Source organism: Triturus cristatus, chromosome 2_1 (assembly GCF_964204655.1).
Source record: "Triturus cristatus chromosome 2_1, aTriCri1.1, whole genome shotgun sequence".
Lineage (NCBI taxonomy): Eukaryota > Metazoa > Chordata > Amphibia > Caudata > Salamandridae > Triturus > Triturus cristatus.
This window is the reverse complement of record NC_140581.1, coordinates 360160478-360179765: the sequence shown is the minus strand read 5'-3', so window position 1 is coordinate 360179765 and position 19288 is coordinate 360160478. Positions and strand designations below refer to the sequence as shown.

The window sequence follows — 19288 nt, the reverse complement described above, 5'->3', positions numbered from 1 at the left end:
TGTTCGGGCGGTGCCTTTTCTCCCTCCCTAACAGGTGGCGTCATAGTCCACTAATCAAATCTTGTATAACTTTAAAACATTCAATTTTTGGATAAGTACATCAAATATCACAATTAGAATTGTTCGTTTCAAAGCAGGACCCAATAATTTACTCACAATTCTCATTCCAATTTAACAACTACTAACAGCGTGGCACTCCGTGACTTAGGCAACCAATAGCGGGAGAGGAGTTGGCCTAACGGCTAGGGCGCTCGACCTCCAACCGGGGGAACTGGGTTCGAGTCTCGGTAATGACGCTAAACATCCCGTAATTCTGGGCAAATCACTTAATCTCCCTGTGCCTAACAAAAAATGAATGTGTGTCCTCATGTAACGTAACTGGTGCTATGTAAAGCGCTCTGATACCTGATTGGATGCGGGTCAAGTTCGTGCTATATAAAACTCTGTAAAAAAAAAATAGCAGGTGACTTTACACCCACCGACCAATCCCAGTGTGGTACACTGTGACGTCAGTCTTACTCCTTGCAGCAGTTCATCCTTCTTTTTTTTTTTTTTTTTTTTTTTTTAAAGAATCCTTTATTTGACTTCAAGGAGTTACAGACATGGGCCTACAACCCTTTGGGCCGGCCGCTGAGTAGCATGAGACTTATCATTCACCGTTATACAGATTGGTCAATCCGGGGAGCCCGTCAGTCCAGCATCGCACCCAGTGAAGGCAGAAGCAATAGTTGAGTGACAATATTAAATACGGTTTCAGTTTTCAATTTAAAACTAAGAAACATTACACACAAACAAGGCAATAGGCATTGTAAATGACAGGACGCGCTCCCCGGGGTAGGGAATCAATGATCAGCGGCAGAGAAGGGAGGGGGGCACGGGAACAGAGGAAAAAGCAAACTGTAACACACTCGTAACTTAACAGACGAGGAATGCTCGGCTAGGGGGACGAAGAGGCATCCAATACAACAGCCAGTGGAGGGGCACAGATGTCTCCGCGATAAGCGTTCCACGGACCCCACACCCCTGTCCATTTCCGCGGCTTGCCTCTCGCTACATACACCGTCTTTTCTCTAAACATGCACCAATCCATATTCTCCTTCCACACCGAGACCGTGGGCGGGCTCTGGGAACCCCATAACTGGGCAATATTACGTTTGGCCACCATATTTCCCAAAGTCGCCCACCGCGTCTGTGCCACATTATAATCGTTTGGCTCCCACACGTTCAGCAGGCATCTCCTAGCTTCTGGAAGCAGAGCAACGTGAGTGACTTCCTCCATTACCGCATGCACCCAACGCCAAAAGAGCGCCACCTCAGGGCATTCCCATATAACGTGAAGGAAAGTACCCAGCGAACCACAGCCACACTCACACATCCCATCCACGGAGAAACCCATGCGCATCAGGCGGAGACCAGTGACGTACACTCTATGGAGTATCTTTAGTTGTACGAACCGAAGGCGGGCCGGAATTACCACCTCCCGCGGGGAGGCTATTGCCGAGACCCAGTCCTCATCATCTAATTCCAAACCGTCAGCCACCCAGATCTCCCTCAAGCGGGTCAACAGATCCGCCCGATCGTTGATAAGCTTTTTATAGATCAAGGAGATTGTGCTGTCAGGCACGTAGCCAACGAGCACCCTATCCTCCAGCGGGGAATTTTCCGGGATAGCGGTAGCATCAGGGAAAACCGAGCACAACGCATGACGGACCTGGGCATACCGGAAATACTCCATATAGTTTAGCTTATATTCCGCTTTCAACATTTCAAACGTTTTAAACTCCCCTTTCACCCAGAGGTCACTCACCTTACATATGCCAATCATATCCCATTTCTCAAACCCTTTGGTTTTCCACAAACAGCCCAGCCTTTCCGAAGCATACAGTGGAGTCGCTCGAGTCAGGCGGTCCTTCCAACCCATCGCAGCATTAGCAGCATGCCACACCCGTACCGCTATCTTTGTTGGGCCTGTCAACTGCACACCAGAAGACTTCGAATAGAGTGCTCTATTATAATCCCCCCCAGGCAATAGCATTTTATCCATCTCGAACGCCGGGTTCAGGGCCGGCCCGTACATCCCATGGTTCACCGCCGCCAATTGGGACGCCCAATAATATCGCTTGATATCGGGGAGTGCAATACCTCCATCATACCAAGGGAGTGTCAATTTTGTGAGAGCGATTCGGGATCGCCCGTCCCAGAACAACCGCCTCTGCAGGCTCTCCACCTCACGGAAATAGCGGGCCGGTATGACGTCGAGTGTATTTTGCAGTGCATACAGGAATCGTGGCAGCGACATCATTTTAAACAACGCCGCGCGCCCGAGCGGCGAAAGCGGAAGCCGTCGCCACCTCGAGACGTCGGCCCTCAGTCGTTGGAGTGGGGGGAGTAGGTTCCGCTCATAACGGGCCACAGGGTCCAAAGTTATGAACACTCCCAGGTATTTAAACCCTGACAGCGCAATCTGGATAGGGCAGCCACGCGGAAGGAGAGGAGCGTCCCCAGAGAGAACATAGACGCATGACTTGGCACAGTTAATGACCACGCCGGAGTTGCGACCAAATGAGTTCAGAACATCGACCAGTACTATCAAAGACTGCCGGGGAGATGTGAGGTACAGGAGAATGTCGTCCGCATAAAGAGAAATGCGGTCCTCAAATTCAGGCGTCCACCTAATGCCGCGCAATGAGGGCTCCCATCGTAACCAGGCAGCCAGAGGTTCCAAGGTAAGTGCAAAGAGGAGGGGTGACAGCGGACAACCCTGCCGCGTGCCTCTTCCCAACCCGAAGGGCGCCGAGACTCTGCCATTCAGAACTACCTGAGCCAACGGTTCCTCATACAGCAACCTCACCCAACCGATAAACCCGGGGCCAAAACCAAATTTCGCAAGCGCAGCCCAAAGATATGGCCATTCTAGGGTATCGAACGCCATAGTGGCATCCAAGGACGCCAAAACGGCCGGTTCACGTATGTACTCCGCTCTGGCGAGCACTCCATGAAGACGCCTCAGGTTCAGGGCCGTATTACGGTGAGGTATGAAACCGGACTGATCCGGATGGATCAAGTCGCCGACGACCCCAACCAGACGGTTAGCTAAAACCTTAGCAAGAATTTTAGGCTCAGGAGATGGGCCTGTAAGAAATACACCTATCCCGCGGCTTCCCCTCCTTGTGAATCACGACTATGGTAGCGAGACGCTGATCATAGGGGAGGGAGCCCACGTCACGTGCCTCAAGAAACATGTCGCGGATATGAGGCGCCATCTTGTCCGGGCGCAGTTTATACAGTTCAATGGGAAGGCCATTGGGACCCATGGCCTTGCCAGAAGCGATCGAGCGAATAGCCAAAGCAATCTCATCAGGCGACAACGTCGCATCCATCAGTACCCTATCCGCCTCTGACAAAGACGGGAACGCTATATCTCTCAGCAACAGATGGGAGTCATCCTCAAGGCCATTCGAGACTGGAGAATATACGTCGCGGAAATAAGTCGCGAAACATTCAACAATTTCCACAGGGTCAGTCACACGCACGCCATCCGCTCTCTCAATAACCGGCACCACTCGACTCGCTCTCTCCTTCTTGTCCAACCATGCAATCAATTTACCAGCCTTGTCCCCCACATCGTATAAGCGCCCCTGTTGCTCTCTACTCATCACTTTGGCAGCGTCAGTAACCAACGCTCTATAGTCAAGCTGCTTAAGACTGAGAACATGCAACGTATCTTTCGTAACACCCAGCTCCAGGTCCCCCTCCAACTTGGCTATGTCGTTTTCAAGGCGAACCACCTCTTCAGTTTTGCTTTTCTTGGAGTGGGAAATGAGAGAAAGAGCCTGCCCACGGAGCACTGTTTTGAAGGCTTCCCATAACGAGACTGCAGAGGACACTGACCCCACGTTTTCAGTGAAATAGCGCTCAATAGACTTGACCAGGTCTGCCCGGATTTTAGGATCACGCAGGTAGCAGGGGTTAATCGGTGCCACCCTCCCCTCAGCCCCGTGGGTGACCTCAATGTGCAACAGTAGTGGCGAGTGATCGGAAATACCCCGGGCCAGATGTCTTACTTCTCTAATCATCACAGCTTGGGCCGCCGGCATAAGGACATAATCAAGTCTCGACAAACTCCCATGAGCTCCTGAGTGGAAAGTGTATTGCGCCTGCCCCGGGTGCATTAATCTCCAGCAGTCTATCAGTCCGAGGGTATCTATAAACTCACTCAGCCATGCCTGTGCCCCCGGGAGATCCCTGGGAGGGTGACGATCCGCCCCACCAGATACAACAGAGTTAAAATCGCCCCCCACCACCAGAACCCCCCCCCCCGGGAGTCCCAGGACCATTCGCCCCAAATCAGCGAAAGTTACGGTCTGCAATCCTGGTGGGACATAAACAGAAACGAGCGAGATGGTTCTGCCCTCCCATCGGCCTACAAGTGCAGCGTACCGCCCTCTATCATCATGGATCACATCGTCCACCTCCAACGGGAGAGAGGCTCTAATCAAGATGCCCACCCCACATGAGCCAGAAGTGAAACCAGAGTGCACGACGAGACGATATCCCCTCCTATTCATAGCATGGCAAGAATTCCCAATTAGATGCGTTTCCTGCAGAAAGACAATATCTGGCGACAGCCGTTTCAAAAACTGCAGCACTACTCCACGTTTAATCCTATCCCCCAAGCCATTCACATTCCACGAGAGTACTCTCAATCCCCTACCCCCATCCCATCCCCGCGCACAACTCCCCCCCCCCCCAGAGAACACGATCCCGACCACCAGTCGTATGGCGTGGCGTTGCCTTGTAGAACATTCAAACAGTCCCCAACTCCCCCCTCCCCACCAACCTTCCCGTTACAACTCCCCCCACCCTGCACCCCTGCGTGAGCCCATGTAGCCCCCCCAACTTGCAGTGTGCCTGTCGCCCTAACATTAACTACGCTACAAAAAGAAAACCCAGAGGAGGAAAGAGCCTCACTGAGCACCCCACAGCCCCCGGGCATTGAAGGATAAGGCGCTGAATAGAAACACCAAACCAAAATATGGAAGTGTCATCACAATGGTCAGTCACCGGGAACCAAAAGTCTATTCCTGTCCAGCCAAGCCCACTCCGTTCCCTTCGGTCTGTCCCTCTCGACGTCGTTGCTGAGGCAGGGTATCAAGCCAATCTCCAACCTCCTCCGGCCGATCAAAGAAGTGCGTCCGATCCTCAAACTCAACACGCAACCTGGCCGGAAAGAGCATCGCATATTTCAGGTCCATGTCTCTCAGCCGCCGTTTGACACCCATGAACTCCTGTCGCTGCTTTTGGACCAATTGTGTGAAGTCCGGGTAGAAACTTATATGAGTGTTCTCGAACTTCGTCGGCCCACTCACCCTCGAGGCCTGCAGTATGGCATCCCTGTCCCTGAAATGAAAAATTCTGGCGATGATGGGCCGTGGGGGAGCGCCCGGTTTGGGCTTACCACCCGGAACTCTATGGGCCCGCTCAACCGCAAAGAATTTACTCAAGCCTTTGGGTGCGAGATGGTTGATCACAAGGTCTTCCACGAAGAGGTCAGCCGCAGGGACCTCCGATTTCTCCGGCACCCCGGTTATGCGCACATTATTCCGCCGAGCCCTACTTTCAAAATCCTCCAGTCGACGGACAGACAAAGCAGTGGACGCCAGCAGATTACGGACTTCGGCTTGCAGGTCAGACACGTCCGTTACCAGACTCGACGTCGTCAGACCCAAGGATTTGACCTTTTCATTCGTTTGTGAAAGGTCCGCTCTGACTAGTTTAACGTCGATCAAAACCGTGTCCAATTTTTGGGCCAATGTATCGAATTGCTGGCCGACCGCTGCTTTCATCTCATCGATGGCACCCATGACGTCCTGCAATGTTAACTCCGTTGACGATCCCGGGCCATCCTTGGGTCTCTCCGGTGACTTATGCGGGCCACCAGGGGAACCTCTCGACTGGGTATAGCGGTCCATGTTGTTAGCTTGGGTATGAGCTCCCCGCCTAGTCGTCTTGGATTTTTGCTTATCTCCGTCCAATCTAGCCGCCATTGTCTGATGGTCGCCAAGGGCGCCGGCCACCAACACGATGAGCGATCCCCGGAGAACCAATCTAGGGAGCCTCGGCGATCCCGAAAGGTAGTCCAGGCTAGTGTCCAAGAGAAGGCAGGATACCCAATCGTCCCACTATAAATGTGTGCTGACAATCCAAGGCCCCTCAGCTTCAGCGAGGAGATCCGAGACCGAAAGTGAAAGTAGGGGGTGCGCACCGGCCCAAGTCCTGCATGCCAACTCGAGTCCGGGGCAAGGTCCGGAGTAGGCCGCCAACTTGGAATCGATGCTATTCCGGTTCCCGATGTCCGATTTGAATTTGGACAACAGGTATCACCTCCACGTAGGTTCGCCCGTAGAAGCCCGTCGATAGAATCAGGATAAATTCAGGATAGACGTCGGAAGTTGTGGAGGCCCTCGGGAGCCCTGTGCCTACGCGGCCATCTTGGTTGCGCGCTAGGCTCCTCCTTCCAGTTCATCCTTCTTTACAATTTTCAAGAACGCGCTCCCTTCAGGGATACACATGCAAACAAATACAATGCAATGGCAACAAATAACAATTGTCTGCTTCACTAAAGAAATTAGTCTTCCATCAGAGACAGATGCACATTTTCTTTAAGAAGAGATTGATCATCTGTGAAGAAAGAATTAAGGCCATGATTCTGTGTTTCCTCTCCAGCATCTTTGGAACCTCCGGGTCCAAACTAGATTAGACATTTATTTCCCACTTAACGCGAGAGGTGTATGCTAGGAAGGACTTCCTACTGCACATTTCAAGTGACATCGGTCCGCTTCTCTGGTGCATTGGAGCCCTCGGGCCCCCTTACAACATATCTACCATCTAGTCAATGGTGGTCTATGGTGCCCCCTATCCTGTCCTGAGGAAGACCCCGGTGTAAGGACATAAACAACCTAATTTCTTTTTGGGGTCGAAACATTGACTACATTACTGCCCTATGCCAGTTTGGTTAACAGTGCTTTTTCACTGTGACAGTGTTTTTCAAACAATGGCTTTTTCTCTTGTCATCTTGCAAATATGAAGTCGAACACACATGCATCCGTCCCTCCATTGAAACATTCAACAATACACGACCCAAATTCGATCCATCTATGCACCCACGCTGTTGCATTCATCTGTCCATCCAACCATACAGTTGAATTCATTAATTCATCCCAGGGGCGTAGCTTCAGGGAATGTTAGGGATGTGAGTACTCCCAAATACATCCACTCTAGCTTTGTAGTGAGTCTGGAGGCCCAGAGTCAGGTCTGCTATGTCTGTGTCGGTTTTTCTTGTTTTCCTGATTTCACTAAGAGGTTTTAAATTGTTCATTTTGTTTAAATCCGGAGTTAAATACCTTTATGCCCACATTTACAAAGATTTTACTTCAGGTTTGCGTCACTTTATGGATGCAGCCCGGACACAAAATATTTTTTGGGTGTTAAAAACCCACACAAATGTTTGTGGGTTTCTAAGGAAAAGTATTGCTACGCAGTGCATTGCGCTGTCTTGCTTTACTTTGCGCAGGTAGGCTTTACATGGGTGGGGCATGGGCGTTCCTGAGCATCTAGTATGAAAAAACGGGCTCTACATCAAGGAAACACGCGCTAGCGTGTCCTTGATCATATTGCGATATAATTATAGCCGCTTTTCGCCCAAAAACGGACGCTAAAGCGGTGATAATTATATCGCCAGCCCTTGCTAATATGCCCCAATATTTCCCTGGAGAACTCCTGAAATTATTTTCAGAATTCTAGTTCACATGGGTATTAAAGTAATTACACATAGTAAATTTGCTATCCAAATGCAATTACCCTTGCTAGCTTTTTTCCTTCCAAGGTCAGATTATTGTTCCCTTTGGAGATACCTCTTCCCTCTATGCCAATTTTAGGAGTATCACCACAGTCTCACTTCTTGCACTGATTTACTCCTACCAAAACAGAAGTACTTACTGTATTCAGGGTGGATATGTGTCTGACAATACTCGCAAGTGTGTGGGTGTTCCCTTACTTAGGCAGACGCCACTACCCCATACCTCGCAGAACCAGCTCCGGGTGCAGGAATGCTTACAAGTAATGTTACACCATAGTGGTGTAAATGTACAATGAAAAAGTGTTTCTACATTTGTAAATTCCTGTTTTGCGAGTAATAAACCTCGAGGCAGACAGACAGAAATTATGAAGTGATAAATGAGCTAGTCAGATGAAAAGCTGACATCGACCACCTTCTCAGTAGTTAGCCAATTTCATACCAAAGAATGGGAGATCAACCTGATAGTTAAACTATGCACAGTTCTGTGTGGCTAAGCCTTCAGAACCAAATAATAGTGGAAGCTTTCTCAGGAATATGTACACCAGGTGCTCTGCCGGATGTTTGACTAGCCTCAGGCAACAAGCAGCTGAACCACGTTTTGCCAGGAGGTATCATGGGGGAAGAAAGGATATTCCTATGGGGCAAAAATTAATTTATTTGTGTAACTGAATCTTAAAAAATGTATGTGTCCCTGATCACGAAAACCTATTAAGATTGCCAAAATCAAGACCTAATCCAGTCCCTTCCTTCTGAGGCTTGAAGAGTACCTTTCAACTGCCCTCCTCTTCTCTTTAAAAATATGAGAGAGGAACAGAAACATGGGGCAGCGTCAATACCAAATCACTTACGTCACTAACCACACTCAGAAGGATCGCAGAATAATCTGGATCGTTGCCAACTGAAGCACATCTTTCTCACGTTGGAAGTATGTTTTTCTTCCATGGTACGAGCAAAATTGATAAAAATCCTGGAAAGCTTAAATGGAGACAGGGGCTTGGTAGGATAATTCTGGGCACTAAATTATATGATTCAAATTTTTAGTCCTCTGGTGCATCTAAAACTAGCATTAAATTGCAGGGCTGCACAACAGCACAATGCAATGAAGCCCTATGGGCTCATGATCAACTGGCTTAAAACGAAAGAAATTGAGCTTCTATTCATTACTTCTAACTTAATTCCCATGATTATAGATAAGGGACACATTTACCAGATTGCCAAGAACCAGGTGAAATGTTCCATGACAGTAAAAGTTGGAAAACATTTCCATTGCCCAATGAAGGCTGTTTGGAGGTTATCTTTAAAATCCAGACTCAGCCCAAGATTCCCTCTTGAGGCCTACAGACATGAACACATATATGTAAACATATTCCATACATATATTCCATATATAGAATATTTGGATATGGTTGATAGGATACCTAGGGGCAAATTTACAAGCCCCTTACGCCAGATTTGCGCCGCCGTTGCTTCACTTTTGTGACGCAGCGCCAGCGCCATGCTGCGGGCTATTTACAACGTGACACATCTAGGGAGATGTGTCACGTTGTAAAGCCCTGTGCCACATGTGGGCGTTCCTGCACAGGGAGGGGCGTTCCGGCACAGGAACGCCTCCGAAAAGTGGCTACAAGATTTCACTCAGTCACATTTATGGCCATGCTGCGTCAAAACCCTGCGTCTGCTTGAAGCAGCCGTAAGGATTGACGCAGCGTGTTAGGGATAGGGGTACCCCGAGCCTTGCTGGAGTTGTGTTGTGCTTGTGACGCAACACCAGCAATGCACCTCCTTTCCGCAGGGGGGATGCGACACACATCTGCCCATCCGTGCGCCACGGTGCGCCGCATTGTAAATGCGGCGCATCAGTGGTGGCGCACGGGTGGGCAGATGCATCGCAACTCTTCTGGCGCATCCCTGCTGATTTGCAGAGATGCGCCAGAAGTAGTAAATCTGCCCCCTAGTTGAGATTATGCTGCACATTCCAACACAGATACGTTTACGATCAGTAGATAGTCTACAGTGTGGGATGTAGCCAAGGTCACTCATAGCCTCTTTCCTCACAGTGCCAACAATGAAGAGCAGTAGAAATGTCTTTCCATTATACATATTTGCAAACTAACCTGTCTGATTTTTTTCACCAGTCCCAATCAGCAGGTCTTTTAGCGAGGAGTGAGGAGCCTTATCTCCACCACTCTGCAGTAGATGCATTTGTTAGCCATGTAGGAGTAACTATAATTTACCGCTTTGATATTAGCCCACTACTAGCCCTGACTCTGCTCCTGAACATCTGAAGAGAAGACTTCAGCTCCATGACCTGCAAGAATTGTGTTCTACGGGGCAAATGGACCTTCAGGCAACGCGTGAACTGAAAAGCTAGAGCTAGAGATTGTTCGCTTCTGTCTAGAGCGGAGGCCTATGGGATTCTGTACCATAGGCAGTATGGATTTGTACTAACCTCCTCACACCACATAGCTTTTGGTCTTTAGCTACTACTCCTCTTTTCCTGAAATTATTTTGATTATTTATAAATCAAAATGAGGATTATGTTGAAAGAAAATAATATGTTAAAGTGCCTTTACTTGTTGATGTGTTTTTGTGCTTTGTGGAAGGGACTGTTTGAAGTTAGACTGTGGCTTCATGCTTCACTGTAATGTGCAGGACTCTGGTTAATGGGATTCCAAGTGAACTGTGGGAGGCTGTGAGTGACTGGCTCTTGGTAAACTTCAGGGGGGTAAATGGGGGGCGTGGGATTGGTGAAAAAAAACCAAACGGGTTAGTTTGCAAAAATGAACTTTGGGAAGTCACTTATACTGGTCTTCATTGTTGGCATAGTTAGAAAAGAGGCCACGAGTGCCCTTGGCTACACCCCACAGAATCCACTTTCCACTGTTCGTAAAAGTATTTGTGTTGTGTGTGTAGCATAATTGCAAAATAGTTATCCTATCAACTGTATTCCAGATAATTTAAATATGAAATATATGTATAGCATATGCTTATATATGTGTGTGTGTTTCATTATCTGTATGCCTCAAGAGGGAATTTTGGGCAGAACTTGGATTTTGAAGTTGAACTCCTAACAGCATTCATTGGTTTATGGCACCTGTTTTCCAATTGTCATTAAACATTTAATCTGGGTCGTGGAAATGTGGTAAATATCTCCCTTGACTACAGTCATGAAAATTAAGTTAGGGAAATTAGCAGAAGTTTCATTTCTTTCCATTTGCAGTACCATCATCCTGTAAGACCTCACTGGCCTGTATCTGACTGTTACACACTTCTGATGACAAATGCACGGGATACTAATTAACACAAAAAAACCTCTCAATACTAAGTTTTTACTCACCCACAGAACCTTTCATGCTGTTAAAGCCATTTAAAGGGATGAGTCTACCGTGAGCAATCAAGGGAACAACTTCCGGTTTCATCTTGTGCAGGGCTTAAAGTGGGATGAAAAAACTGGAGAGTCTCTCAAAGGGGCGTGGACAATGTAATTAAGGGCGTGGCTTAAAAACACTTCTGCTACAAAATCTGTGCTTAGCATAGTGTGCCGCCCAACTTGTATTTTGCTGTTTCTGTCATTGAATCTAATTATATAATACAAGTAACATCATACTTACAACAAGTCAGGACTATTGTCTTTGTCAATGGTTGTTAGTTGCAAACAGGGCCGGACTGGGAACAGAAACCGGCCCTGGCAAACTGCTCACCTGGGGTGAGGGGGGAGTGCAGCCGAGCAGTTTACGAGGGCCGGTTTCGGTCGATTTTGTTACAGGGGGCCGATATTGCCGACCCCCGGTAACAAAAACAGCCCCCAGGGGGCCAAAACCGCCCCCCACCCTAACGACGTACCGGGGAAACGCCTGGTGCCCGCTATGGCCAGTCCAGCCCTGGTTGCAAAAGATAAATAAGCAGCAACTATGGCTTGTAAACAGAGCACGATAGAGACCCGTTTCGAGGCCCGTTTTAAAAAACTGCCGGTGCTGAGACCCGGTGAGACCCGGCCCACTTAAAGTCCTGATCTTATGTGTTGTTCTTTTGCATGCAGGATGCCAAGAAAAGAACAAAACCAAATCTGATGTCCAGAAGACGCCGACGAGTATCCGGGAAGAGTTTGCACCATTTCACTCTGCTGTGAGACTACACATCACAGGTTTACGCAACGACTACTGTGAGAATTAATTCTTAAGTATTCCTAGAGACATGATGTTATTATCTTTCAGAAGTCGTTTACTGCTCCTAATAACTGCACAAACAAATTTGATTATTTAAAAATGTAGTGACAGATTTGTAAAGGTAATTGGTTGAAGTTGGTTCTTTTAATTGAAATACTGTATCTGTGTAATATTAGCTGCTGGTTCGAGGTGGAACCACTTCCTCCGGGTCTGTGCTTGCTTCACACGTTTGAGCAGGAAGGAAGGGGGCTGCCTCCACTGTCCCACTGCTCATTTACGAGAACCTCTGCACCGGAAGGATGCCAGGCAACAATTACTAGATTTGTGCCTCAGAAGCACAAAGGTCGATTCCTTTTCAATAGTTAATTTTTTTGTAAATAGCCAACAAACTCAAAACATAACTATGAAAGATTGACAAAAATGCTGGCTCATAGTGGCAGAGGTAGAAACACATTAGCAATCTATTGTGATTAATAGGTAAATAGCTGGGCCTTGTTTATAATTGGCTAAAATAAAAAATATATATGACAGAAACTGGCAATAACAATTTAGTTTTTCACGTCTTCAAGTTAATTGTATCAGTTCAAGTGATACATTTAGGAGACCCCAAAAGTGGAATTATAAGGAACATCTTCCGGTAAGGTTGCCATCTCGGAAGTATTTACAAACGTATTTTTATGTCAAGCAAGTAAAAAACTAGGAAAATCAGCAAAGTCGGTATTTTTCACTTTGAAATCTAAACGTAGAACAGCAAACACAAGAAGAAATTACTTCAAATGTATGCTAGAAGTGTCTCAACAGAGAGAGGGTCGCCTGTTAAAGGGTGAGACGAGCCTACACACATTTCTGTTCAAGTACCACCTGCTTGCCCCTTCTTAATCTCGAAACATGAGCAGAGTGTCTAACTGCCAGGCAGCAGAGAGCCCGAGTCACAAAGTCATTTCCGCCTTAAATGCATGCTGTACAGCCACAAATGCCTTCATTTACACCTGCTCGGAGTTCAGAAAAAGAATCCTGGCAGGCACAAATGGGCTTATTGCTGTGATTTCTCACCCAGAAATGTGTGGAAATCCACAGTAGTAAATCACACGCAAGGGGTGAGAAGTAGGCAGAATAAGGCTTGGTTAGCCTTGTAAATTTGTGAACACCCAAACATTTGTACGTTTGTAGCTGTTTACAAACTGAAATCTGACCTTTCCCAGCAGTTGGGGATTTACTCTGGCCAACGTCTGGAGTAACTCCGCTTGCAGGGTGGGGAGAAGAATGGCTCTTCCCTAGATTTGATAGTGATGCGGGGAAAGCTTTTCTCAATAAGAATACACGCCCTTCCAGTTTAGACCCAGCCATATGCAAATCAGTCCTGACCCTGCTCTCCATGGAAACAGTCAAGCCTGAACTGCCAGGCCAGGTCCTCCCAGGACCAGAAACAAGCATACTTGGACAGGTTTCGGGGTTTCACCCTTCATCAACCAGGCTAGCTTGAATCTGGTGGCATAGTGAGCACAGGACCCAGGTCTGGGCAAACCCTTCCCACTTAGGGCGATAAATGCAAAAAGAACAGATGATGGGCGGAATGCTGAACTAATCAAACATTCACTTTCAGTCACAGATCTGGGTGAAATCCATAGTTTTTTTGCACGTCACGCTCCTGGCGCAGCTTTTTGGGTGTACTACGGAAACTATTTGTGCATTCCTCAAAGTAGTAAATCTGTACGTGTTCATAGGAGCACTTTCAGTTGTGTAGGTGTACCTTTTTTGTGAATTGGGCCCGTATTCTATGCATGTGTGTAGGACTTCAATATGTGTTCTCAGGTAGCCCCAGAGACCACTCCAAATGAATCAACCTGACTTTAGTATAACCCTCATGCCCTTTGTCCTAGTTTCTCTTACTGTTTTTGGTAGCAGAGAAATTGCTCAGTGGGCTTGACACTGTGCTAAAACACTCATGCCTAAAGACTAAAAGCCGCCAACCAAAGATCTATGGCATAATGAGGAGCTTATTCAAACAATACAGATGTACCTGGCTTCCAACATGCAATCTAGCCAGCGGCTGTAGCTCTACGGAGTGCTGGGCTTCTGATTGCTAATAATATGGGACTACTGAGCACACTTCATAGGACAAGCTGAGCAAGTTCACAAAGTTGTGAATTTTGCACACCATTCGGGCAGAAATTTCATTTTGCACACCCATAATTGAAATCTCTGAAAAACGATGGCATTAATACCAGAAGTAATATGCACTAATCACAGTCCTGTCATAATTAGGAATGAGATTTATAGTCCAGTGGTGAGCTTGAAAATTGTAGCATTGTAGTGTACCTATTTAAAGAGGATGTTGCAGCAGATTTAGGAATCCATCATAGGCTTTTATGTGAAAGAGACCCATCACGCAAGTCTCTGGCATGTTAGTGCTTCCCAAATGTTTTAGAACTACGACCTAATTTTTAGAACAAGAAGCTTTTGTGACCCACCTACCTTTAATGGACATGAAGTGGGGATAATATTTTAATGTAATAGGAGACATGCTTTTAAAATGCAGAGAATTACCAAAATAACATGATCTTTATATTGTTTTAATTTCGCTCTAACAGCAATTGTTATAAATGTCCCAACCTTGACCACACCCTTCCACATGTCTTTAGCGAACTGTGGCCAAGATATTGATCAGTCCATAAAAGTGGCAGATGGTGAACTGCACTGGAGCTGGAACACATTTTCATGAGTGGCGTGCTGGCCTGTGGCGTCTGCTCACTTAAATACCTATACATGTAGCAGAGCCAATGCCAGGACGTGAAGCCGATTCCCAAGATTGAAACTCAGCAGCACTGGCTTCTAGGCCACACCCATGTTTCTCAATTGATGTGTGAAAGTCATACACAAGTGGGATGATTGTGTGTGATTACCCATAGCAAGCACATTCTCTGTTGAAATGACTTTGTGAAGTAATAAAACAGTAGCATAAAATACTGGAAGGCTCGCCTGGAGTCTTGCTTTCAAGGGTTTGTTTTAAAACTGGATTGTTTTAAAACTGGACTTAGTTCAGCACCTTTGCATCAGAGGTTCTGGAACTATTTTCAGAGTGCGGGTGCTGACATGAATGTACATTGCTGAAGTCATAGCGAGTGTGAAAAATCCTAGCGTCACACAACATGTAGCAAATGTATTCCGCAGGAGAGTGGTAAGGGTGTAGTATGTGGCTGGTGCAGTATTTTAGAACACATTGTTGAAAATCTATTACTAAAGAATAGTGCGGTAGGGCACTGTTATTTAAAGACAGCACATTTTCCATTGAAATGGCCACTAAATGTTCGCAGACATACAGTTTTACTGAGAAAACCATATAGCGCACAAATGATAATGTGTGGGAATATTTAGTGAAGTGTCTGGATTTGTTTTGATCCTATTAAAATCTTTGTTTCCATCATACTTCAGAATTACAAAATAAATGTTCTTAATTTTTGCCTTCCGAACTGCTGATATATTCTGAAATATGTGTATAGTTTATTTAAAGGCATTTACATGTTGTCTACATTTTGTTGTGTGTTAGAAATATATGACATCCTACAGCCTTTCCCTTTCCACTCAATTTACCCCAGCAAGATTGTCACATAGTTCACTTTGAAAATGCCTCTAATGTTGTATCCAGCGAAAGAAAAGTAAACACCAATCCCCTTGTTAAGAGGATAAGCAGCAATTTGTCAGAAGACATAGCCTGACATTTTACCTCTGCATTTGAAGCACAGCAAATGTGACAAGGTAAATACAAATTTAAAGGCATCTCTATTTATTGCTCTTTTATGACCCACCAAAAATCGGCTGGCGACCTACCAGTGAGTCTCAACCCACAGTTTGGGAAACTCTGCTCTATGTGAATATTGCTTTATTCTCTCCAATAGAGTGCAACATTCTATTGGATAATTGGGGTCTACCCAAAGTGTCATGCCTGTGAATGTGTACAGCTACTGCCTGAAGACCAGGCCATGACATTACTAATGACTGGTGGCAGTTGATTATGATAGTGGGGTACAGACCTTTTTAGCTGAAACCTAGTCAGCACACTCCTTACAGGTTCTCCCTGATAAATCTATGTACTCTCTCTGGGCCCCTTATTTCCCCTGGTTGTATGTGAAGTGCACATGGGTAGGGGTGAGGTGTGGTACCTATCTGTGGATCTCGCCTTAGGGAGAAAGCCTTTACAACATTTTTACAATGCAAAGACATTACCACGAAACCTTTACTACACAATTTCTTTACCACAAATGTGTTTATATATATGGTTTAGGATATGTATGTATATATATATTTATATTCACTGAAAAAAACATAGATTTCAGGGACGTTATAGTTAGTTGGACATTCACTTGTATAAAACCAGAGAAATTTGTCTGTTATAGTTAGTAGAGCTAACTATAACTCGCGCCCCTGCAATGCACTGCTGATGACGTCACATATTACAACACTCATGATATGCTCAGTAACATCACTGATGAAATCACTGATGACATCTCAAATGATATCACTGATGACATCATCCAGTGACTGTGTGTTTCTGTAAAGTTTAACTATGTTTTATATATAAATGCCAAGGTGTATTGACGTATGAGTGGGTGTATGAGTGTCTGAATAGATGATTTAGTAGGTGCGTGACTGACTGTATAAGTGAGTGATTAAACTTGTCTTACTGAATGCATTGGTTAGTGAGTAAACTGTGTAAACTTCTGTGTGGGTGTGTGGGGGGTGTGTGACTGTGCATAGATGTGTGAGTGGTTAATTCACTAGGTGTATGCGTTTATGAGTGTGTGTGTTAGGGAATATATGGGTGAGTGAGTGCACGTATAGCTGTGTTGGTGAGTGAATGGATATGTTAGTGGTATATGTGTAGGTAACTATATATGTGAAAGGTAGTATTTGTGAGTGTTGGCGTATATAAGTGAGTATATGTGACAGTGAGTAATTGTTGAAGACAGTACGTATCTGTATGAATAAGTGACGTGGTGTGTATATAACTGTATAGGTGAGTAAATGGCAGTGTAATTAATTCTTTGGGTGACTGACTAGGTTTTTGAGTAACTCTTTGGGTGAGGGGCAGTGTGTGAGTGAATATATGGGTGTATGACTGGATATATCAGTGGCTTTATTGATGAATGACTGCATGTATGAGTGACTGTATGGGTTAGTGGGTGGATGTGTGTGTAGATGTATGAATCACTGAGCGGGTATGTACTAACTGCTATTGGTGTGTCTATGGTTTCGATATTAGTAGTCTGTATTTTAGAGTGGGTGTATGAAAGGTTTTATTAGTGTGTAAGGAGGTGCATCAGATGATCACATGGATGATGTCATCAGTGATGTCATTTGAGATGAAAACAGTGATGTCATGAGTGATGTCACTGAGCATGTCATGAGTGATGTAATATGTGACGCCATCAGCAGTGCATTACGGCGACGTGAGTTATAGTTAGCTCTACTTACTATAACAGCCGAATTTCTCTGGTTTTATACGAGTGAAATGTCCAACTAACTATAACGTCCCTAAAACCTATGTTTTTTTGTGTGAATTTCTAAGGTTTTTTAAATGCTAATTTCTAACTATAACATAGCAGTCGCGTTTGCAAAGTAGTGGGAAAAGGTGAGCGTGGCCTCCGAACACCTCTTAGCAATCCCACTGTGTGGGAACAGGAGGGGTAGTTAGCCCCCAACGGCAACCTTGGGGGCCAACTACCCCTCCTATTACCTCTAGTAAGTCCCATACAGCAGGATTGCTAACTTCTCATACCAGGCCACGCCCCTTTTGTCCACCACTCTGCAAACGTGCCTCCTGGTGTGTTGTAAGCTGCAGAATTAATTCCCCTTGAATACTGAGGGTTCCTGGGGGCCAACTAGACCACCAGGTACCTCCAGTAAGCACCACAGAGCTGGATTGCAGGGAGGTGGTCCGAGGCCACGCCCCTTTTTACATCACTCTGCAAACGCGGCTCCTGGCACACTGCTGCTCTGTGGATGAAGTCCACTTGTGACATGCAGCTCCCCTTGTGCAAAAGCAATTCTGCTTTGGTTTTTCTGCTCTCGCGTCCAAAACCAAAGCAGAGTTTGCTATGACAGGGCGGGAAAATTAAAAAGCCCGCGCTTCATTTTTTTGCATTTTCGACGGGGTTCACGCACTCAGCGCTACCCAGCTGAAAATATAAACTAACTGTCACTTTTTTCCCTCTCCCTCGGTCCGAGGCACAAGATGGCTGCCAACACTTCCTGGTTTGAAGTGTTGGCAGCCAATCAGAGGCAAGTTCATGCTCGGGAGGGCTCAGCCAATCATATCTCACAATTCTCAAATGTCGATATCTGTAAATCTTTAAATATCTCAAAAACTACTGAACGTAATTATACCATTTAAAAAAAGGCGTACTTTCTGGGCCAAGAGCTATCTCTCTGCCAAATTTAGTGTAATTCCATTCAGCAGTTCAGGCTGTAGCCATGTCTAAAGTTTACTATAGAAATTAACATGTAGAAAACACGTTTTGGGACCCCCCTTTTTTCTTGCCCCCCCTTGATGAATCACCCCGTAACTTTCAAAATAGGAGCTGACCTGAGTGAACAATTAGTTTCAAAATTTTCCGAAGATTCGTCAAACGGCGCCAAAGTTATTGGCAAATCAAAAAACGCTTTTCCTATGGAAACTAGGTTCTAACTATAACTACCTACTGGCTTTTTTGCTTTTAGGGGTGGGTAAGGGCATCGGGTAGTAAAGGTGTTTTTAGGGTATAGCAGTGGGTAACAGTATAAGGTGGTGAAGTTGTGCTAGGGAATAGAGTGGGCATGAGTATAGGGTGGTAAGAGTAATGAATAAGTGTAATTTGAAAAGGGATGGTTTAGGTGAGCTACCCCCATTTAAGAAGAATGTAAAGTTCTAATTATTTTTTGATTGGCGGTGTGGTTTACAAACAAATTAAAATATCTATCTATCTATCTATCTATCTATCTATCTATCTATCTATCTATCTATCTATCTATCTATCTATCTATCTATCTATCTATCTATCTATCTATCTATCTATCTATCTATCTATCTATCTATCTATCTATCTATCTATCTATCTATCTATCTATCTATCTATCTATCTATCGATCTATCTATCTATCGATCTATCGATCGATCTATCTATTTCCTTCTGAAACTGCTGGCCATCGTCGTGCCCCAAAGAATAACTATTTCCTGTTTAACAATTAACTTTGTCACCAGCTCAGAGGGACTGCAATGGGCACCTGC

The 19288-nt window shown here is 45.7% G+C and overlaps 1 protein-coding gene across 1 annotated transcript in view; it reads left to right on the top strand.

Annotated features, from left to right (window-relative positions):
- CDC20B (cell division cycle 20B) overlaps positions 1–19288 on the top strand; it is a 322511-nt gene that overhangs the window by 232406 nt on the left and 70817 nt on the right. The window contains exon 6 of the mRNA XM_085631290.1: positions 11898–12020. Coding sequence (XP_085487416.1) covers positions 11898–12020 — 123 coding nt within the window. The remainder of the gene's footprint in view (positions 1–11897; positions 12021–19288) is intronic.